Source organism: Delphinus delphis, chromosome 8, assembly GCF_949987515.2.
Source record: "Delphinus delphis chromosome 8, mDelDel1.2, whole genome shotgun sequence".
NCBI lineage: Eukaryota > Metazoa > Chordata > Mammalia > Artiodactyla > Delphinidae > Delphinus > Delphinus delphis.
In genome coordinates, this window is record NC_082690.1 from 109,845,008 (window position 1) to 109,868,314 (window position 23,307).

The 23,307-nt window shown below is 48.7% G+C and overlaps 1 protein-coding gene across 2 annotated transcripts in view; it reads right to left on the reverse strand.

The window, feature by feature from the left end:
* AP2A2 (adaptor related protein complex 2 subunit alpha 2) overlaps positions 1 to 23,307 on the reverse strand; it is a 63,625-nt gene that overhangs the window by 30,945 nt on the left and 9,373 nt on the right. For both annotated transcript variants that reach the window (XM_060019535.1, XM_060019534.1), the window contains exon 2: positions 7,528 to 7,596. In XM_060019535.1, coding sequence (XP_059875518.1) covers positions 7,528 to 7,596 — 69 coding nt within the window. The remainder of the gene's footprint in view (positions 1 to 7,527; positions 7,597 to 23,307) is intronic.

Below are 23,307 nucleotides of genomic sequence, written 5' to 3' on the forward strand. Positions count from 1 at the left end.
AAGATTCCCCAGGGTGACAGTGATCACGAGTCGGCCAGCCAGCTGGACACCTGGCACTGGGGAGCTCTGAGAAACCCTCCCTCCTTCTGAGCAGCAGACTGGCATATGATTCAATGACCAAACAACATAATGTCAGACCAGGTCTGGCCCCCACCCCCACCCCCACTCGCTCATCTGCCCGCTGCACCCGAGGAGCCCAGCTCTGTCACTTCCTGGCTGGGACCCGTCCCCGTCTCCGTGGGAGAGCATCTGCAGACACAGGACACGCAGCCCACGGCAAGCAGCAGCCCCCGTCTCCTACCCACCCGGCCACCCCTCAAGAACCAGCCTGAATTCCATCACCTCTGAAAGCCTCCTTTGACAAGCAAGCCAAGAGGGCCGCCCCCTCCTCTCACCCCCTGGAGAGTGGTCCCTGCCACTCAGAGCCCAGGGAACAGCCGGCCAGACTGCGTGCTGGATGCGGCCTGGAGGCCAAAGGGGCTCTTTCTCTGCTGCTTCAGGACATGGACCCAGCGTCCCTCCCACAGCCCTGCCCAACGCTGGGAGACTTACAGACGCACACACTTGAAAGCCAAGCACACAAGAAGGTGAGGGCCACAGCGCAGGCAAGAACAGTCAAGGGTCTCGGCCCCGGTGCTGCCGTGACACGGGATAAGAGCCAGTGTCTCTAGGGAAACGCGTCTGAGCCCTGGTGACCGAATCCTTCTGGAGGACTTTTAACTGTGATCCTTTTTCACCCTTTCTCTCACTGAGACTGGCGTTCAACCCTGACCCTAACCCTCAACGAGTATCTTCTTATGTTCAAAGAAGTAAAAAGACTAAGATGCCAAGGATGGACAAGGAGGGCGCCCCTGTCGTCTTCTGGAGCTCAGTTAAAGCACGCCGCGGGCTGTGAGATGCTTCAGAACTGCTGGCACCAGGGTATTAACTCTTCCCTCCCCAGCATCCCCACAGACCTGGGGTGTCTTCTTCATTCTCATAGCACTTAACTGAATTCAATTGTTAAAAAAGGGAAACGCAGATTAAAACCACAGTCAGGTGTCGCTGCACACCCACTAGAAACACCAAGATTTAAAAGATTAACCATACCACGTGCTGGTAAGAACGTGGAGGGACTGGGAACTCACACACGGCTGGCGGGGGCACAAAATGATGCAGCCACTCTGGAAAATGTGTGGCAGGTTCTTAAAAGGTTAAACATCCACCTTCCACGTGGCCCGGCCACTCCATCCCCAGGTACCTTCCCAATGGGAACGACACCAGGCGTCCACACAAGTCCCGCACACCAGGACTCACAGCAGCTCCACGCCTAGCCGACAGCACAGGAACAAACCCAGACGCCCACCCTGGTGAGCCAGCGCACCGTGAGGCAACCCACCACGACGCGGGCAAACCCCAAACGCAAACGTAAGTCACAGCAAGCAGACACCAGAGGCCTCACACTGCCTGATTCCCTTCATGTGAAATTTCTAGGAAGAGCAGATGTGCGGTGACAGAAGGAAGACCAGGGGCTGCTGGGGGCTGGGAAGGGTGTTAGGTGCAAAGGGACACGAGGGAACATTTTGGGGGGTGGGAATGTTCTCTGTTGTGTCTGTGGGGGTGGGTGCACGAACACGTGCATTTTTGCCAAAATTCAAAGCGCACGCTTAAAACAAGTGAACTTTATTGTGAGCAAATTGTATCTCAGAAAACCAATTTTTTAAAAATTACTCTGTCAAAACATCCCAGGAAAAAAAGAAGAGCAAAAGATGAAAGAAGACGGGCAAGGGGCTTCCCTGGTGGCACAGTGGTTAAGAATCCACCTGCCAATGAAGGAGACACGGGTTCGAGCCCTGGTCTGGGAGGATCCCACATGCCGCGAAGCAGCTGGGCCTGTGCGCCACAACTACCGAGCCTGCGCTCTAGAGCCCGCGAGCCACAACTACTGAGCCCATGAGCCGCAACTACTGAAGCCCGCACGCCTAGAGCCCGTGCTCCGCAACAAGAGGAACCACCTCGATGAGAAGCCCACGCACTGCAGAAAAGAGTGGCCCCCACTCGCCACAACTAAAGAAAGCCTGTGCGCAGCAACGAAGACCCAACGCAGCCAAAACTAAATAAATAAATTTATTTTAAAAAAAAAAAAAGAACACGGGCAAAATGACGGCAAGTGGTAAAGGCAGGTGACGGCCGCCAGGCGGGGAAGGGAACAGCGCCCCCCCATACGTATACGTTCGCGTTCCCTCGATCAAATGGGGTGGCTTTTTCAAGTCTTTCTTTACCTGTAAAAACATACATTCTTTACAGAAACGCTTTTTATTCATCTTTCTACCCCTGGCACCTGGGATTGAGTGAGCGCCCAGCAGTGAATGAGCAAATGAGCGTGTGTTACCTGGTAAACCTCCGAAGGCCACCAGCCAGAAGACGTTTTCCCACCTCTGGGCAGGACAACACAACAGCTGTTTTCTAGAGGTTCCAAGGTTGAGGGCAGGCCCACTGCAGCCCTAACGACCTCCCATTCGGTGGCTTCCACAAGCAGGCTGGCGGGTGTGCAGGGCAGGGCAGGGTGGGCGCCCCACCTACAAGGGGCTCTGGGCCTGCCCGGGGAGACGAGCTTAGGCGAGGAGGTGGCGCCACGCCCTCCCTCAGTGGTCGACAGCGCACGTGAGGGCACGGCCCGGCTCTGTCAAGGGCAAGGCTTTCACACGGGCACTGCCCTGAGGCCCCGGGCCCTGCCCGAGCATCACCACCTCTGTGTGTCTGCCGCCAAGGACTCCACCAGACGCCATGGCCACCGGCAGCCTGTACACTCACCTGCACGCCCACCTCACCTTTCCTCCATCTGCGTCCAGGACCATTTGTCTCTGGACCGAAGCACATCCTTTAGACTCTCCTTCAGCACAGGACTTCTGATGGGAAACTCTCCTTTTTTGTCTGGCAAAGGTCTTTTTTAGCTTCATTCTTTTTTTTCTTCTTTTTTTTTTGCAGTACGCGGGCCTCTCACTGTTGTGGCCTCTCCCGTTGCGGAGCACAGGCTCCGGACCCGCAGGCTCAGCAGCCATGGCTCACGGGCCCAGCCGCTCCGCGGCATGTGGGATCTTCCCGGACCGAGGCATGAACCCGTGTCCCCTGCATCAGCAGGTGGACTTTCAACCACTGCGCCACCAGGGAAGCCCCTTAGCTTCATTCTTAAAGGACATTGTTAGCCAGCTGCTACTACTGTCCAGCACTTTGGGACCATCCTCCGCTCCGCTGCCCCTCGTCCCTGTGACAAGTCGGCTTCCACGAGGACCCTGTGAAGACGGCCCATCTCTTCCCCCTCTGGCAACTTCAAAGATTTCCTGTCTTGGGTTTCTGCATTTTCACAATAGTGTGTCTAGGTGTAGATTTCATCTTATTTATTTATTGTAACTGTGTTTATTGAGTCTGAGGTTTAGTGCATTTCATGAATTCTGGAAAGTTCTGTCACACCAGCTCCCCCTTCCTCCCAGGAGGTCACTTAACCCTGCAGGCCTTTGAACCGCACGCCTGTGTCTCTCACCCACCCTGCTGCTTTGCATTCAGGACGGGCTGTTTCCTTACCCATCTTTCAGAACGTGCCTGTGGCTATATCCACCCGAGTTCTTCATTTTAGTTCTGCATCTTTCGGTTCTAGAATTTCCATTTGGTCTTATTTCAAAATCTGCTATGTCCCTTTTTATACTTCCCAAGCTTCCCACTGAAATTTTCAAGTTCGTCTTTTATTTCTTTAAAAACAGTAAACCTAGTTCTTCATTGTCATCTGAATCTGGTCTCGGAGGCCTCTGTGATTCTGTTTCTGTTTTCTCTGCTGGTTCTCGCTGTGCAGTCTTGATTCTTTGTGTGCCTGATGATCTGTGGCTAGGTGCTGGACACCATCCTTGAGAAGTTACCTGGAGGAATCACTCAGCCTGTGATGGTAACCTCTTCCTCCAGAGGACTGCGTGTGAAGTCCCGCTGCAGGCCTGGGGCAGGACGGGCTCACTCCGGGTCACTCCTGCCCTAAGGGCAGCCACCTTTAGGGCCTCAGTTTAAAATGGAAGAAGGCCTCACACTGGGGGCTCTGGGATGACCCTCCTCCTAGACCCCAGCTGCTCAGCCTCAGCACTGGGCCTCCTCAGGCCAGGGGGTTCTGGGGGGCTCTCCTCTGTGCAGTGGGGCGTCCGGCGGCCTCCCTGGCCTCCACCCACTAGATGGCAGCAGCACGCCCATCCCCAGTCCCGACGGCCTTTGTCCCCTGGGGGCAAAATCACCCTGACTGACAACCGCCCCTCTAGACACTGAAGGTCACCCAAACCAGGCTCTGTTTCAGGGCTGCTCCTCTGGGGTTAGCAAACTCCCTCCCGGCACAGAGAGATGAGTGCTCTGCTTGCTTTCATGGGCCAGGAGTTCTCTTCTCTTCTTGCTCTATGATGCTTTCAAGATTTTTTTAATACTGTGTCTCTTTTTAAGCCGCTTCCAGTGGAAGAGTTGGTTGAGCTGTGCGCTAGCCGATGTGGCGGCTTCGGCCACATGGGGCTACTGAGTACTTGGCCTGCACTGGTCTGAACTGAATGTGTTCCACGTGGGACGTTCCAAAGACTGGGCATGAAAAACATGTACAACATCTCAATAACCTTTGCTACTGACTACATGCTGCAATGATAATATTTTAGGTACACTAAATCAAATAAAATATATTAAATTTAGCTTCATCTGCTTCTTCTTACTCTTTTTTAACGTGGCTACCAGCAAACTGAGAATTCAGCACGTGCCTGCGTTTCCGGTGGACAGCACGGATGGAGAAGTGCAAGTGCAGCCCCCAGAGCACATACTCCTGAGAACAAGGAGTAGGTTTTCCCTTGTCTGCTGCCACTCAGGGCACACACGCTCCATAAATGCTAACTGGTTAACAGAGAAGAGCGAGCCTCCTTCCCTACCCAGAAGGGCTCAGCTGAGACAGGCTCGGGGGCAGAAGAAACTACAGAAGTCTTGTTTGTCCCCAAATATTTAAAGACAGTTTGAAGATTCACCCTCTTCTAACCACATGGTGAACATCTCTTAGGCACTGCGTTCCTCCCCAGGAATGCGCCTGTGTTTCCACACACACGCACACAGTTGCAGCAGCAGACATCATCTGCCCCTTCGACGAAGGCCTGGAGGTGCCAGGAGTGGGTCAGCTCTGTCGGGGTCAGGATCTGCCTTCCTCGGCTTACGAGCCATGGCCAAGCGACGTCCCCAGCCCATGCCAGACCCTCTACCAGACAGTCTGCACTCCGAAGCTCCCTCGAGGGCTAGTGACAACGCTGACGGACCAACACCTCTATCTGCGGCCTCCTCTGCCCCCAGCCAACCTGCTTCCTCTGTTTATAATCCGCGGTGTCACTCTCTAGTCGATCTTCTGTCCTCCAACCCCATCACAGGGTCTGCTTCACAGAGAACCCAGCCTGAGGCCATCAGCACCCCATTTAAAGGCGCAGAGGGGTAAGTCACTCAACAGGGTAACCCAGCTAGTAACTGGCTATCAGAGCAAGTGCGAGCTGGGGGTAGTCAGGGCAGCCTAGCTCTCATTACCACATTATACGCTTCCTTTTAGGAAGTAGTGGACGTTCCAGACCCCTCATCAGAGAAGATATACAGACGGCAAATGAACACATGAAAGAATGCTCCACATCACGTGTCATCAGGGAAACGCATATGATGAAACAGTAACGAGATACCTCTACACACTATCGCAGCAGCTCAGATCCAGACACTGACAACACCAAATGCAGTGAGGACGTGGGGGACAACTGGGCGGTTTCTTACAAAACTACACATACCCTCACCACGTGATGGGCAATCACGCTCCTTGGTATTTACCCAAAGGAGCTGAAAACTTATGTCCACACTAAAACCTGCACACTGATGTTTTTAGCAATTTTATTCATAATTGCCAAAACCTGAGAACAACCAAGACGTCCTTCAATAGGTGGATGGATAAAGAAACTGGTACATTGGACGGTGGCATATTATCCAGCTAAAAAGAAATGAGCTGTCAGGCCACTAAAAGACATGAAGGAAACTTAAATGTGTATAACTAAGTGAAAGAAGGCAACGGGGAAAGGCCATATAACCACATGCTGCGAACTCTATGACATTCTGGAAAAGGCAAAACTACCACGACAGTAAAGAGATTAGTGGTTGCCAGGGGTCGAAGGGAGGGAGAGATGGATAGGAGAGCAAAGAGGATCCTTAGGGCAGTGGAAGCGCTCTGTGCGAGGCTACAACGCTGGGCGCTGTCAGCATACATGCGTCCGTCCACACGCACAGAACGCACAAGAACGAACCCTAACGTGAGGTGTCGATCTGGGCTGGCGATGGCGTGCCCACGCAGGTTCGCTGTGACCAATGAACCGCTCTGGTAGGGAAGCAGATAATGGGGAGGCTGTGCCTGTGTGGGGACAGGACGGGTACAAGAAATCTCTGTACCTTCCTCTCAGTTTTGCTGGGAACCTAAAACTGCTCTACAAAAAGTTAAGTCTAAATTTTAAAAAAATGTTTAAGCAATGAAAGTTATAGACAACCCCTCACACACACACACACACACACACACACACAAATACATATAACCAAACCATTTCACATACAATTTCAGAGTTTCGCAGACCTTAGCGGATCCTTGGCCTGGTTAACAGTAAAGCATAGTGCCTTCCGAGGGCTCAGCAGGGCATATATGTTGGTAACAACTCAAATTCCACGAGTGTTCGCATCATCTGATCACACAGGACGTCCATGCTCAAACCCTGAAAAAGCTCCGACCCCAGGAAATCCTGTCTTCTGCTGCCCCCAGTTCCCTGGGTCTCGGTCCTGGCTCCCTCCTCTACTCATTTTTTCTGGGCAATTTCAGCCACTCCCGTGGCTAATGTCTGCTCAGAGACTTGAACGAGGTCTCAAATCTGTGAAACTCAACTGAAAAATTAAGGCTTAAGGGATTAACCGGTCTTTCATAAACATGTCCCGAGACTGAAAATCTACCCTTGACAATTCCTCCAAATGAGGATGCTCAGGGGAGGTGTCCGCCCCAAAACCTGGCTCGCAGAGAGGCTGTCTCCCTGAGTGGATTAGACAACATGGTGCGTTATTCACTAACGCAGAGGAAGACACGTCCACGTTGGAAGAGCTCAGGTGACCGTGCAGGACTTCTACGCAGAGCAGTTCCCCACCCGAGACGCACACTCTGCATCAGGTCCACTGACTCACGTGCTCCTGCACCCTGTGGAGCAGAGTCCAGGGCCGGGGGTGGGGAGACAGCTGCTCTAGACAAGCATCCTTCCAGCTCCAGGAAAAGGCTGGTCACAGGAGGGGACCCGCTATCTGATCAATTCTACACAAACCATCAAACGACTCCAGAATAACCACTGGCTTGACTTTAAACACCAACAAAGCCAGGACAGTAACTGCACTGAGACCTTAACTTTGGTTTGAAGTGAAAAAAAATAAAGATGAGATTAAGTCCCTACTTTATAAAATTTACAAAAGAACATCTCATGACAAAGATTAAACACTTACCTTTAAACTTTGATCTAATGTTTGCCAGCTCTTTGTTTATTCTCTTTATTTCTGCTTCTTTACTTTTGCCTAAAAAAAGAGAACACAAATGCATCTTGCTTTAACTGATCTCTAAACAAACACCCACTCCCTAACAAAACTGACACATCAGAATTAAATGCAGCATCAGGGCTCTTAGGAGCGCAAGGAAAGAAGCAACCGGCCTCCACCTGAAGCCAGGCAGGAGGTGGGTGAGGCAGAAGCCGGGCTCTGACACAGTCTGGTGCGGCTGCTCCCCATCAGGACCGGCAAGTCCACGAAGCCCCCAGGAGAGAGGGGAGTTGCCACCCCACGTCACATGTTCAGCTCTGCCTTTTCGCCACCGTCCTGGACCTGGAAACTCTCAAAGCAGTGCTAGCTATCATCAGCAGCTAGTAGTTTACTCCTAAAATTGACTTTTACTGCCACAGATAATTTTAAAAATTATAAAGGTTTAACTACTGTAGGCTTCGAATTTTCTTTCTTTATGAAATGCACCAACCTACAAAATCTGATAGGTCCACTTTTACAATATCCAATGAAGTTTGGGAATCATCCAATATATTAAAAAAGGATGGAAGGTACATTAAAGAAATACATGACAGTCCCACTTCGCCTACAGCCTGCAGCTAGTGCTAAATCGGCCTTCCTTCAACAAGCGTCGGCACGTGCGTTCAGCTTCAGCCCACCTTGACTAGGTGTGGAAACAGGCCTAGAGAGCAGAGACGATTTTCCCAGGGCCACACATCTTAACAAGTACTGTAAAAATATAAGAAGCTGTTCGTCACACAGGGCAGGTGAGTTGTAAGTTCACACTTGAGTAAATTTCCATCGCTTCTGGAAAGCAGGAATTAAGTTCACTATTAAAGGCCCTCCCCAGGCTAGTCCCTGGCTCGGTGACTCTATTCCCAGGGGAAGGAAAGGCTGCCACAGCAACCACCCGCACTGGAGCACTGCCAGGCTGGGGCCTCACAGGTGCCCACACGCTGGGCTCACCAGGCCATCCTGCAGACTCGCTGCCCACCCGCCCAGCCTCCGTCACTGCCACTCTTGGAGCTTATCTCACCTCGCAGGGAGGCAGCCTCCCACTCCCCAGGGCACTCCCACAACGCCAGTTATCTTTCACGACTAACTCGCTAATAAACAGGGTTTAACATCTCCCTGAGTGTAATGGAACCCTCCTTTGAGCCACTCCTACCCTAGAAAGCCCCTGGCCCAGACAGGGCACAGAGGCAGGCTACCCCCCACATGCTGTTCAAGGTGCCAGGACTTAGGTTAAAACAACACATCCTGCCCTCAGGAGCTGCCGTTCCAAGTGGGGGGGAGGGGGGGTTGCAGAACTTTAACAAAACAAGCCCAGCAGGCGGATCTGGGGAACCAGGGGGGATCAGGGGGTCAGGGAGGGGATCCTGACCCTCCTTCTCAGCCCTGAGTGCACTGCGGGGAGGCAGCTCCCAGCTGTGCCAGCTTCCCCATCTGGAAGAGGTGCCCCGAGAACCCAAGGGGGCACCACGTAGAGCAGCGGGCCGGATGCCCCGGAGCGGTGGGTTAAGGGCAAATTTTTTCTTAAGTTTTCCTGAAAAAGTAACACCTTTGCTGAAGTAGGCTTTTCTGACCTGACTGAAAGGGCCACGAAAACAAGGTCATGGGCACCTTCTGCCCACAGCCTGGCTTGAGTGTGGACAGAGCACGGCGCACAGGAGGGCCCACGTGTGTGTGCAAGTGTGCGTGCCCGCGTGTACGCATTTGTGTGCGCGTGTGCTTCTCACAAGGGTGCAGGAACCTGTGTGTCTGTGCTGCTCTCCGGTACTCGCACTTTGCTCTACCCGCCCAAGCCCAAGGGAAACAGAGACCCTGCATGGCAGGAACTTGTGTTGTTCAGAGTCAAGACGGGTCAGAACCAGAGCAGAAATCATAAAAAGATTAGGAGGTACTGGATAGGGGGCAACATGCTAAACAAACTACGGGGATCTATAGCTACTACCCCAGACGGGCAAATCACAAAATAAAACCAAAAGCACGTAGTTTGGAGTTTAGGTGTAGCCAGCAGAAGAAGCAGAAGCGAACGGGTGCGCTGCACTCCCTCCGGGCAACAAGACCGGGGCTGGCGTGAGAAGCTAGGGCTCTCCAGCCAAAGCTGTTTCAAATCAGCCAATTTAGAGCAAACACACACACACTTGTTTCAATCAGGGGAGGTCAGGCTCCCCCAGAGGAGAGGCACAGGGGTCCAAGGACAAAAGCAGACTCTGATTCACTCTGCAACCAAGGGGAAATTACTCCGCATCTCTGAGCACAGTTCCCTCAAAAGGGAAACTACTAAAAGCCACAAGACCTCACAGCGATACACCTGGGCAAGGGGAGGTGGAAGGGAGAGCCCCAAACAGACCCGCGGGACTACACGGGGCGGAGCGCGACCGGGGGCTGGCACAGTGACGGGGGACAGGGAGGGCCACAGAGACCGGTGGACAGGGCCCAGGAAAGCCTGGAAGCACCGCCTGGTGAAGACGGTGGAGGAGGGAGTCTGTGCCACAGGAAAGCCACCTTGGACCTTGCCCCCCAACCCTGCCACAGCCCAGAGGACGAACTCCACGTAAGACAAGCAAGTTACACTCCACACAGAGACGACAAGGAAGGGGGGAAAGAGTAAAACAACACCCGGCAGACAGGCAGCGCACAGACCACAGCAACACTGGAGCCTCTATCTCCAAACAAGCTGGAGAACAGTAAGAAAAACAGGGAAGACACTTAAAAACCCACAGAAAAACTCAGACGTTAGTTAAGAGAAACCAGGTAAATTAGAAATTTAAAAAATCATTTCAAAAACGAAGAATAAGAGGGACTTCCCTTGTGGTCCAATGGTTAGGACTCTGCGCTCTCACTACTAAGGGCCCAGGTTCAATCCCTGGTCGGAGAACTAAGATCCCACAAGTTGCGTGGCACATCCAAAAAAAAAAAAAAATGAGGAATAAGAAACAGAAGGAGGGCTCCCCTGGTGGCTCAGTCATTAAGAATCCACCTGCCAATGCAGGGGACACGGGTTCGAGCCCTGGTCCGGGAAGATCCCACATGCCGCAGAGCAACTAAGCCCATGCACCACAACTACTGAACCTGCGCTCTAGAGCTCGCGAGCCACAACTACTGAGCCCGTGTGCCACAACTACTGAAGCCCACGTGCCTAGAGCCTGTGCTCCACAACAAGAGAAGCCACCGCAATGAGAAGCCCGCACACAAGAGTAGCCCCCGCTCGCCGCAGCTAGAGAAAAAACCCGCGTGCAGCAACGAAGACCCAATGCAGCCAAAAATAAATAAATTTTTAAAATAAGTAAATTAAGAAACGGAACAGAAGAACAAATATACACAACAGAGGTCTGGAGAGAAACAGAAGATGAAAAGAATGAAAAGAAACAAAATTAGTTAAAGCAAAAAGAAATGAATAAAGAGATAAAGGATACAGGAGAAAGTGGCAAATACTGAAAATGGACAAAGATGCAGCATATAGGCAGTAGGAGTCCCTGAGGAAGACAGCCAACTGGGCAGTGGAACGGCCTAAAGCGCATCATTTGAAAATGCTTTCCTGAAATTAAACAAAGTAAATAAAAGATTTAAAACCACATAAAAAACCACACCACATACCTGGGAATACCGACCCCAAATAACACACACCAAAACATATTCTAATAAAACCACTGGATTTTAAAGAAAAAAAAAAAAAATCCTGGGAATTCCCTGGCAGTCCAGTGGTTAGGACTCTGCACTCTCACTGCCAAGGTCCAGGTTCAATCCCTGGACGGGGATCTAAGATCCCACAAGCCACACAGCACGGCCAAAAAAAAAAGAAAAAAAGAAGAAGAAAAAAAATCTTTTGAACACCTGGGGAAAAAAGCAGCTGATACAAGGAAGAAAATCAGATTTCCTCAGACTCGTGCAGGCTCAGGTGTGGGCTGGACACCTGGTCCACTGACTGGACTATGCCTGAGTGCCTCATCACACAGGGGAAGCAAGACCTCGGGGGCCAAGGACACAAGCCCACAAACGCTGGCCCTCGCTGGCTGGTGGTGGTGCTTCCACCCGACGGGGCGAGGCTGTGCCTGAGCGGCAGCCCTGGGAACACCCTTGGGAATTGCTCCGGTTCCCACACTCCTGTCCAAGGTGAGGCTTTAAAGAAAGTCGAGTATGGCCGTGGGGGACTGACACCACACACAGATCAACGCGTTCAAATCAAACTTATGCCCGAAATTTACTGCCTCCTCCAGGTGGTGAGGACACCTGGGAGAAACGCACGCGCTGGGGCCCTGGGGGCCTTCCCCACCCCCAGTTCATGCTCACTCAAGCTGCACTTCCCTCCCGACAGAAGCCCAGCCACCCCACACTGCTGGCAGCAGATGTAGCGATAAATCCAATCTTTCTAGATGCAGAATCAGCTCTGGGAGAACGGGAGAGGTCACTGCCCTACTCTGACTTCTGAAGCCCGTTCTAACAGGGTGAAGCATCGGCCAGCGTAGCTGGGACGCGGTGACAAGCCTCGCCATGCCTGTAGCTTGATCTCTGTTCCACAGTGAAGAGGTTCTGGTCTCTGCCACCCTGTGCTGTCTCCACCTAAAACGCAGCAGGTCTGTCAGCCACAGAAAATACCAAGCTTCTAACAGGCAATTCCCACAGTGGATGTCGGCGCTCTGGTAGCTAATGAGTAACCTAGACTGTCCCACAACCACTGCCAAAAACAAGCTACAATTTGCGTCCAGTAAATAGCAAAGAACGCACTCTAGGGGGGACAAGCTTTGAAAAAAGCCCTTGGATTTCTAGAATTACCGTCCCTGGTCGTTCTTCCGGAATAACATGCTGGTTGACGATTTCTTCTTGCCTGCAAGCTGAGCTCATCAACTGACAGTGCTAGTGTTCTGGGAACAGCCTGATTCCAGACAAAGAGCACAGGGGCCTATCACAGCTTATTATAACTAACACGCCAAACCGCCAAAATCGCACAGCAGGAAGTCTGAAATTTACAATAAAATTTGGTCGAAATAAAGTTTAGTCTCTATATAAAATGATTTCACTGAGTAAGCCAAAAGCTCAAAATTGAGCAAACAAAAGCCTATTTTTAAAGGACGGTATCACTGTTAAAATGATACTGAAGGCGGTCAGCACAGCAGGAAGCAGAGCGAACTCTGGAAGCAAGCCTGCCCTGGAATGCCACTCCATGTGCCCAGGCCAGCAACCTAACCTCGCTGAGCCTCAGTTCTCCTTCGTCACATGAGGCACCACAAAGTGCTGTGATGAGGGCTGCACAGACGACCATCAAAAAGCACACACAGGGCTTCCCTGGTGGCGCAGTGGCTGAGAGTCCGCCTGCCGATGCATGGGACGCGGGTTCGTGCTCTGGTCCGGGAGGATCCCACATGCCGCGGAGCAACTAAGCCCGTGCGCCACAACCGTGGCTCCCACATCCCGTGAGTCATGGCCGCTGAGCCTGCGCGTCCGGAGCCTGTGCTCCGCAACGGGAGAGGCCACAGTGGTGAGAGGCCCGCGTACCGCAAAAAAAAAAAAAAAAAAAAAAGCAAACACAGAGCAGCCCGCCCACGGGAGACTGTCGTGAACGTCATCAGGACTTTTCTCTGTTTTCTCTTCATTTGTGCACAGGAAGGATGGGCCTCCAAACAGAAAGGCTCAGCAACAGCAGACTGGAACAAGATTTCAAAGAAATCAAAAGTTGCTATGCCACAGAAGATAAAGCCACGTTGGACCCTGACAAATGTTAACAGGCATATCTTATTTTAACAGCTTTAGTGTGATATAATTCACGTATCAAACCATTCCCTCATTTAAAGCATGTAACTCAATGACTTTGAGTATATTCAGAGTTCTGCATCTATCACCACTATCTAATTCTGGAAAATTTTCATCTCCCCCAAAAGAAACACCACACCCAACAGCAGTCATGCACCAACGCCTCCCTCCTCAGCCCCTAACCTCCTTTCCACCTCCACAGACTTACCTCCTCTAAGCATTTCATATAAATACAATCTTTATATGTTCTTTTGTGATTGGCTTCTTTCACCACCTACAAAAGATAGCGTGATTTTTTTTTTAATATTTATCTATTTATTTGGCTGCGTGGGGTCTTAGTTGCCACATTCGGGGTCTTAGTTGCCACATTCGGGATCTTCATTGCCGTGTGTGGGATCTTTAGTTGTGGCATTCAGGATCTTCAGTTGCGGCATGCGGGATCTAGTTCCCTGTTCAGGGATCGAGCCCGGGCCCCCTGCATTGGGAGCTCGGAGTCTTAACCACTGGACCACCAGGGAAGTCCCAATGATTGTTTTCAAGGTAGCGTGAATCAGTACCTCACCCCTTTTCTCTGTTGAATAATATCACATTATATGGATACACCATAGTTTGTTATCTGTTCATCACCTGATGAACTGGGGGCTCTTATGAATAATGTTGCTATGAACATTCGTGTGCGAGTCTCTGTGTTAACGCACACTTTCATTTCTCTGGAGTGGACACCTAGGAGCAGAAATGCTGGGTCGTACGACAATTCTATGTCTAACACTGTGAGGAACTGATGAGACGTTTTCCCAAAAGGCAGCACCATTTTACATCACCACTATAAAAGCGCGAGGGTTCCAATTGCTCCACTTGCTGGTGTCCATCACTTTTACTCTAGCCATCCCAGTTAGTGTGTGTGAAGTGGGATGTCACTGTGGGTTGTTTGGTTTGGTTTTTTTTTTTGACTGCACCACACAGCTTGCGGGGATCTTAGTTCCCTGACCAGGGATCGAACCCGGGCCCTTAGCAGTGAAAGTGCAGAGTCCTAACCACTGGACCGCCAGGGAAGTCCCTGGTGTGTTGTGATTTTATTTTCATTTATTTTTTTAATCTCCCTTGTGTTTTTTCCTTTGACCCACTGGTTATTTAGGAGGGTGTTTGATTTCCACATATTTGTGAATTTCCCAAATTTCCTCCTGTTACTGATTTCTAACTTCATTCCATTGTGGTTGGTGAACACACTTCGTATGATTTCAATCTTTTTAAATTTACTGAGGCTTTTTTTTTATGGCTTAACATACAGTCTATTCTGAAGAATGTTCCATATGCACTTGAGAAAAACGTGTATATTCTGCACTTGTTGGGTGAAGCAGTCTATAGATGTCTGTTAGGTCTAGTTGACTTAGTGTTGTTCAAGTCTTCTATTCATTGCTGATTTTCTGTCTACTTGTATCTCTTACTGAAAGCAGGGTATTGAAGTCTCCAATTATTATTGTTGAAGTGTCTATTTCTCCCTTCAATCCTTCATGTATTTTTTTTATTTGTATTTATTTTTGGCTGCGTTGGGTCTTCGTTGCTGTGCGCGGGCTTTCTCTAGTTGCAGCAAGCGGGGGCTACTCTTCCTTGCGGTGCGCGGGCTTCTCATTGCCGTGGCTTCTCTTGTTGTGGAGCACGGGCTCTAGGTGTGCGGGCTTCAGTAGTTGTGGCATGCGGGCTCAGCAGTTGTGGCTCGCGGGCTCTAGAGCGCAGGCTCAGCAGTTGTGGCGCACGGGCTTAGTTGCTCCGCAGCATGTGGGATCTTCCTGGACCAGGGTTCGAACCTGTGTCCCCCGCATTGGCAGGTGGATTCTTAACCACTGCGCCACCAGGGAAGTCCCTCTTCATGTATTTTGCTTCATGTATTTTGAGCTCTGTTATTAGGTATGAATATATTCAGAATTGGGAATTCCCTGGTAGTCCAGTGGGTAGGACTCGGCGCTTTCACTGCCATGGGCCCGGATTCAATCCCTGGTCGGGAAACTAAGATCCCGCAAGTCTTGAGGCTAGGCCAAAAGTAGAAAGAATTGATATATCTTCTTGAGGGCCTGACGCTTTACCACAGTAAAATGTTCTATAACTCTAATAACAATTTTTGTCTTAAAGTCTACTTTGTCTGATACTAGTATAGTCACTCCGCCTCTCTTCTGGTTACTATTTGCAAGGCACATCGTTTTTCTTCCTTTCACTAGTATCTTTTGTTTGTATCTTTTGATCTATAGTGTCTTTCGAAGAAAGCATTTAGTTGGATCATGTTTTTTTTAACCCATTCTGCCAATCCTGCCTTTTAACTTGAGGGTTTAATCCATTTACATTTAAGTTAGTTTCTGATAAGGTAGGGCTTACATCTGCCACTTTGCTGTTTTCTATATATGTCTTCTGTCATGTTCCTGCATTCTTCCATCACTGTCTTCTTTTGCATTAAGAAGTATTTTTCAGTGCATCATTTCAATTCATTTGTTTCTTTTAGGTTTTTTTTTAGTTACTTTCCTAGTAATTGCCTGGGGATTATAATCAACACTTAACTTAAAACAATCTAGCTTGATACAAACTTAATTTTAGGGAATTCCCTGGCAGTCCAGTGGTTAGGACTTGGTGCCTTCACTGCTGTGGCCTGGGTTCAATCCCCGGTCAGGGAACTAAGATCCTGCAAGCCGTGTGGTGCGCCCCAAAAACAAGAAACTTTTTTCCTTTGTCTTTCAACAGTTTGACTGTGATGTGTCTAAGTACTGATCTCCTTGAGCGGATCCTATTTGGAAGTCATCCTGGATATGTACATTAATGTTTGTCACCAGATTTGGGGAGTTTATGTCTTCAAACATTCTTTCTGCATCTTTCTCCTACTTCTTTCTTTATGGGACTCCAGTTATGGGTATATCAGTACACTTGATGGTGTTCCACAGGTCTCCGAGGCTCTGTTCATTTTTCTTCATGCTTTTTACTTTCTGTTCCTCAGATTGGATCTGTACTTACCTTAACAGAGATCTTAACTTAATTATATTAACAAACCTATTCCCAAATTCACTGATTTCTTTCTTCTATCAGTTCAAATCTACTGCTGAGCCCCTCTAGTGAATTTTTCATTTTTTCATAGTTATTTTATTTTTCATAGTTATTGTATTTTCAACTCCAGAATTTCTATATGGTGTTTTTTAAAAAATAATTTCTACCTTTTTATTGATAGCTTCTACTTGGTGAGATATTCTCATACGTTAATTATTTAGACATAGTTTCTTTTAGTTCTTAGAACATACTTACAGTAGCCAATTTAAAGTCCTTGTCTAGTATTATTAAGTCCAACATCTGGACCCTTTCAAGGATAGTTTCTATTGACTACTTTTTTCCTGTGAATAGACCATATTTTCCTGTTTCTTTGTGCATCTCATAAGTTCTTACTGAAAACTAGTATTTCAGGTAATACACTGTGGCAACCCTGGAACTCAGACTGCCCCTTTCCCAGGGGCTGTTATTGCTATAGTTATTTGCTTAGTGACTTTACTGAACTAGTTCTGTAGAGTCTACAGTTCCCTGTAGTTTACAGTTACTGTAAGTCTTTGCTCAGTTAGCTTAGTGGTCAGTTAATGATTGGTCAGGAATTTCTTTAAATGTGTTGAACTAATAAGTGTCCCAGACACGGCCAAGGAGCTGTGCGAGGGCTGAGGCACGCCTTCGGCACTCAGGGAGCTACAACGCTGCCTTTGCCTTCACTTCTTATTTGTGGAGGGACTCAAGATTAGACAGAGGTGAGAGACTAGGGCCCTCTCAAATCTCTCCTAGGCATATACACAGTCCTGCCTCTGTGCAGCCTTCGAGACCCACAGGAGTCTATCAGAGCTTTCCAAAGCCCCCTAAGAGCATGTCATTCTTCGTATCTTTCTTCTAAGATTTTGGCCAGACTCTTGTTTGCCCCCAACTGTGATATTAACTGCCACTGATCGTTTGCCACAAAGACACTAAGGATAACGCTCTTCCCAGTGAGTGAGATCAAATAATGACAGCTCTGCAAATGGGGCTTTTCCAGAAAGCTGCAAGGCCAGTCAAAGAGTAACAACACTCTGAGAAGAGGACTTTTGAGGGGCTTCAAATCTCATCTGTCCCTTCCAATGGCTGCAAGGCTGCTGGTTTTCACAGTTACCATGGCTGCAAGGCTGATGGTTTCCAATGCTACCACAGATCATGGGAGAGGAGAATGACAGTAGGTCAAGTTGGAGGTTCAGCAGTTTTTCCTGAATAAATCTTCCTGAGATTATGTCAATTTCTGGTTCATTTCCAGAGTTCCAACAAAGTTTATTTTGACCATTTTTACCAGTGTTTTCACTGCTTTTATGGAGGAGTAGATTTACAGAGGTCCTCACTCCACCATTCTTACTAAATGGCGTTTCTGCTATACAGTCAAAGCAACTATGAGTAAAGAGTACTTTACCCATTCGTCCCTCCTGTCAATTATGATTTCTGTATCTCCAAAATCCACCCCACCTTTCCACTCCTACTGCCTTGACTCAGACCCTTGCTATCTCCTCTAGACCAGAGCAATCATTCTTTTCCTAACTGGCTTTCCTGCCTTTAAACCTAGTCTAAAATCCATCCTTCGCATTCAAAATTACTATTCTACTAATAAAAAAATAAATTGTACAGTGTCACTCTCCTGTTTAAGATATGTCCGTGGTCCACGTCCCACAGAGGAAGTTCCCCATGATCTGGCTACGGCCTGCTCCTCCCACCTTGTTCTCCTGCCACATCTCCCGACTCACCAGGCACTACTCATTCCAGGAACCACCCACAACGCCTGGCGTGCGTCCCGCTGCCACTCATGTCACTCCGCAGTGTGACGCATGATGCTCCCCCCTTTCGTGGAGCACCCCCCTACACCCTATCAGCTCAGCAGACCTGACCCAGGCATTATCCCATGTTACCCTGCCTGACCACCCTCTCCTGACCGTCTGCAGCTCATCCTGCCGAGCTGATCATCCCTCATTTTCACCATTCATCTCACACACTTACCACTCTGCGTTACAAGGGCTTGAGCTACCCTGAGGAGAGAGATCATGTCTCATTATCTTCAGTGTTTGGCATGTGAGAGGAAAACAGCCACGACCTCTACAATGCGCTACACAGGCCCCGTGACCCGTCTCCCCACCTCCAATACCCCCGACCTAACCTTCTACCTAACCTCCTTCTTGGCTCCCTATTGCAGACACACGGCCTCCTACTATTTCCTCCACACACTGGTTGTCTCTCCCCCCAGTGAAGGCCTTTGTACCTGCTGTTCCCTCTATCTAAGATGTACCCCCCTGCCGCAATTTCTACATGACCCAGTGCCTTCAAGTCTTTTGCTCAGCTGTTACCTTTAAAGCAAGACCAATCCTGGTCACCCTATTTGAAGTTGAAAACCCACAGCCCCAATGTTCCCCATCACCTTCTCTCCTTAATTTTTCTCTCTTGTACTTACTGTCTTCTAACATATGATACGATTTTCTTTTTATTGTCTATCTCCATCCACCAGAATGTAGGCTCCCTAGGAGCAGGCAGCTCTGTGTGTTTTATTCACCACTATAGGCCCTGGCATTTAATGGGTGCTCAATAGCTGTCTGGTGAGGAATGCACACCCAGTGTAGTGTGTGCTCAATGGCAGCAGCAGACATCTGAGCGCCTGTGCTGAAAACTGCCCCAAGAGCTCTTATGCAGCTGAGCTAGGAAACAACTAATATTTACTGAGCGCCAGAATTGCCACCAATGCGGGTGACGTTTTCACCTCCAACAGAAAACTCCCTCTTGAGGCCCTCCCTCTCCCTCACATCCATCCATCAAGGAGTCTTGTCCATTTTTCCTCCAGAAAAATACACTATTCTCACCATCTCCACTGCCCCCAACGTCTCTTGTATGGACTGTAACAACTTCCACCTTCTGCTCTGGCCTCCTCCGCTCTATTTCCTCACAGGAGCCAGGGTGATCTTCATACACAGGTGTGCCTGCCACTCACCTGATCCTCTGCAGACGCCTCCTCCAGGACACCCAAGAGGAACTCAGACTTCCTGCCAGGGAAGGGCCTCCAAGGCCCAGCAATCTGGCTCCTTTCTGCTCCTCTCCCTCTCACTCATGACGCTCCAGCTGCACTTGGCTTTCGGGTCCTGAAGCAGAACTAGCCCTAGACTACCGCAAGCCCTTCTCCCCTCAGGACCCAGCTCACACACTGCGTCCTCAGAGAGGCCCTCTAGGAATACCCTACCTAAGGCAGTCTCCCTTCCATCCTCCACCATGATGAAGTATATTCTAAAAATATTTGTTTTTATAAGTTTCAGTTCAGGGTTTAAAGTAACTCTTCGGAAAAGTTAGGTATCCAAACTCTCCTGGATTGACTCATCATTACCCACAAAAGAATCCACTGACTTCACCACAGAAACAAATTTCCATTTACTATATTCCACTACCGGCAAGAAACTGCCTCATTAACACAGACCACGTCTATGAAACAAAATCCTATGAGACGCCTATCTCCCCTGCTGTGATTTCTGGGTCTCAGAGCCTTATAACCTGAACCATGAGAAGTAGGCGTGCAGAAGTACAGCCGGCAGTGTTCTGTTAGCGGAGAACAAGGCCCACCCTGCCTGCCTTCCTCAAGGAAGAAGTTAGTGCCACAGAGTCACATGTTCTCTTTAAAGTTCTGCTTAGAAACTCGTGCCAAGCAAACTGCATAGTGAGAACCACCCACCCAAATTAATTTAGTAATAAAAGGTATTATTGCTCCACTTAGGCAGTAGAAGGTAAAAGTGCAGAAAGTGAAACTATTCTCTCCCAAGACCTTCCCTCAAGGAGTGGTTAATCCAAAGTAGTATAAATCCAAAGGTTATGAAGGTCTGCATGGTTGGTGTGTGTGTGTGTGTGTGTGTGTGTGTGTGTGTGTGTGTGTGTGTGTGTGTGTGTGTGTGTGTGTGTGTGTGTGTGTGTGTAACATATAAAATGAGTCAAAAACGTATTTAAAAGGAGAAAACTCTATGACAAGAGCGCAAGAGCAGTCACCACAACAGCTGTGGACACTGGAAGGACATGGCCAAGGGGTTAACTGACTCAGCCTGACACAGCAAACTGGGACCCGGCCGCCCGCAAGAGGGAGAACCAGTAAAAAGCAAACCCTGTCCGTCACAGAACCTGACGCCAGGTGCCTCAGGAGGGGGCTATCAGGAAGATGAGCTGGAAGTCTACGTAAGGAGCCGCAGGCCCCTCCACCAGACCCCAGGGCCAGGCCACCTATACCCCTAATCCCAGCAGAAGACAACAGGCCTACTCGCTGCAAAAGCAGGAACACAGGAGCTCTAGGCCTGGCGACACCACCACGTGCTAGGGTGAGGCTCCACACTCGGAAAAACACGAGTGAGCGACAGACTCCCTGCATGGTGGGACACCCACACCCAGAACAACGGCAGACAGACCCCCCACACTCCCTGACCCCACCGAGCAGGAGAGGAGCCGGAACTGCTTCCGAAGAATACGTCTGACACACAGCTTCCCTCCGTGAGACAGAGACCCCTCACCCACCACCACACAGTGAGGCCTCCACCACAGCCGTACCCATGCCGGCTGACACTGGTCCACGTGAGAGGACAGACACTGACCACCAGACATCCAGGATGGCCTCACAGCACGAGCCAGAGACCAAAACAGACCTACAGGGAAAGAACTCAGAGCAAAGAGGCTATGTAGAGAAGGAAACTCCAAAACAATCAATATTCTTACAAATAAAAGAAAACACAGCTTTAAGAACCAGATGCCACCAAAGAGCAGCACTCAGACAATAATAAAACCCTCGGGGGGCAGGGAGGGAGAAAGTAGGGGTTTGGGCTCAACATATACACGCTACTATATACAAAATAGATAACCAACAGGACCTACTCTACAGCACAGGGAACTCTACTCAATATTTTGCAATAACCTATAAGAAAAAGAATCTTTTAAAAAATAGATATACATGTATGTATAACTAAATCACTTTGCTGTACACCTGAAACTAACACAACATTGTAAATCAACTATACTTCAATTAAAAAAAAAAGAGAGAGAGAGAAAGCCCTCAAAATGTGGAGAAAAGGGGGACTTCCCTGGCGGTCCGGTGGTTAAGACTCCACACTTCCAATGCAGGGAGCACAGGTTCAATACCTGGTCCCCAGGTCGAGGAATTAAGATCCCACATGCCGCACGTGGGGCCAAAAAATATATATATATGGAGAAAAGGGAACCCTCTTCCACTGCTGATGGGAATGTAAATGGGTGCAGCCACTATGGACAACAGCTGTCACATGATCCAGCCATCATACTCCTGGGCATATACCCAGAGAAAACTCTAATTCAAAAAGATACAGGCACCCCAATGTTCATAGCAGCTCTGTTTACAATAGCCAAGACATGGAAATAACCTAAGTGTCCATCAACAGAGGCATGGATATACATGTGGTACATATATACAATGGAATACTACTCAGCCGTGAAAAAGAGCGAAATAATGCCATTTGCAGCAACATGGACAGACTCAGAGATGATCATACTAAGCGAAGTAAGTCAGACAGAGAAAGACAAATAGCACATGGCATCACTTGTATGTGGAATCTAAAATATAATACAAACGAACTTATTTACAAAAAAAAAACAGACTCACAGACGTAGAGAACAGACTTACAATTACCAAAGGGGAAGGGCAGGAAGGGAGGGGATAAATTAGGAGTCTGGGATTAGCAGATACAAACTACTATATACAAAATAGATAAGCAACAAGGTCCTACTGTATAGCACAGGGAACTATATTCAATATCTTATAATAACCTATGTTGGAGAAGAATATGAAAAAGAATATATATGTATAACTGAATCACTTTGCTGTACACCAGAAACTAACACAACATTGTAAATCAACTATAATTCAATAAAAAAAAGAAAGCCCTCAAATTGTAAAAGTGATAGGAGAAAGAAAAATTCAGATGGGCCAGAGTCACAGAAAACAGAATACCACAAAGACAAAGAAATGGAAGACGAGAGATAAGAGAGTAAGAAAATGTAAGCCAAGAGGTCCACATTTCAACTATTATTAGAGGATTATTGAAAAAGGAGAAAGTGAAAAGAAATTATCAAAGAAATAAAACAAAAACATTTCCCCAAACCCGAAGGACATGAATTACCAGAATGAATAAAGCCACTGAATGCCACACCTGGGCACAGCATGTTAACATTTCAAACCACTAGGAACTAAGAGTAGAGCCATGCCTTCAAAACCGAGGAAAAGCGCTTCCCTGGTGGCACAGTGGTTGAGAGTCCGCCTGCCGATGCAGGGGACACGGGTTCGTGCCCCGGTCCGGGAGGATCCCACATGCCGCGGAACAGCTGGGCCCGTGAGCCATGGCCACTGAGCCTGCGCGTCCAGAGCCTGTGCTCCGCAACGGGAGAGGCCGCAACAGTGAGAGGCCCGCGTACCGCAAAAAAAAAAAAAGAGAAAGACAAATACCGTATGATATCACTTATATTTGGAACCTAAAATACAACACAAATGAACTTATTTACGAAACAGAGTCACAAAAAGAACAGACTTGTGGTTGCCAAGAGGCAGGGGGGTGGGGAGGGATGGACTGGGAGTTTGGGATTAGCAGATACAAACTATTATATATAGAATGAATAAATACCAATGGCCTACTGTATAGCCCAGGGAACTATATTCAATATCCTGTAATAAACCATAATGGAAAAGAATATGAAAAAGAATATATATGTATGACGGAATCACTTTTGCTGTATAGCAGAAATTAACACAACATTGTAAATCAAATATAGTTCAATTAGAGAAAGAGTCAAACCGTTATTCTCAGCTAAGAAGAATATTTTCAGACATTAATTAAATGTTACAGATTAGTTAGGTAAAATATTGTGACCTACTAGACAATGGGAAAAGGAAAGCTTAGCTAAGTTAAATCCTCATCT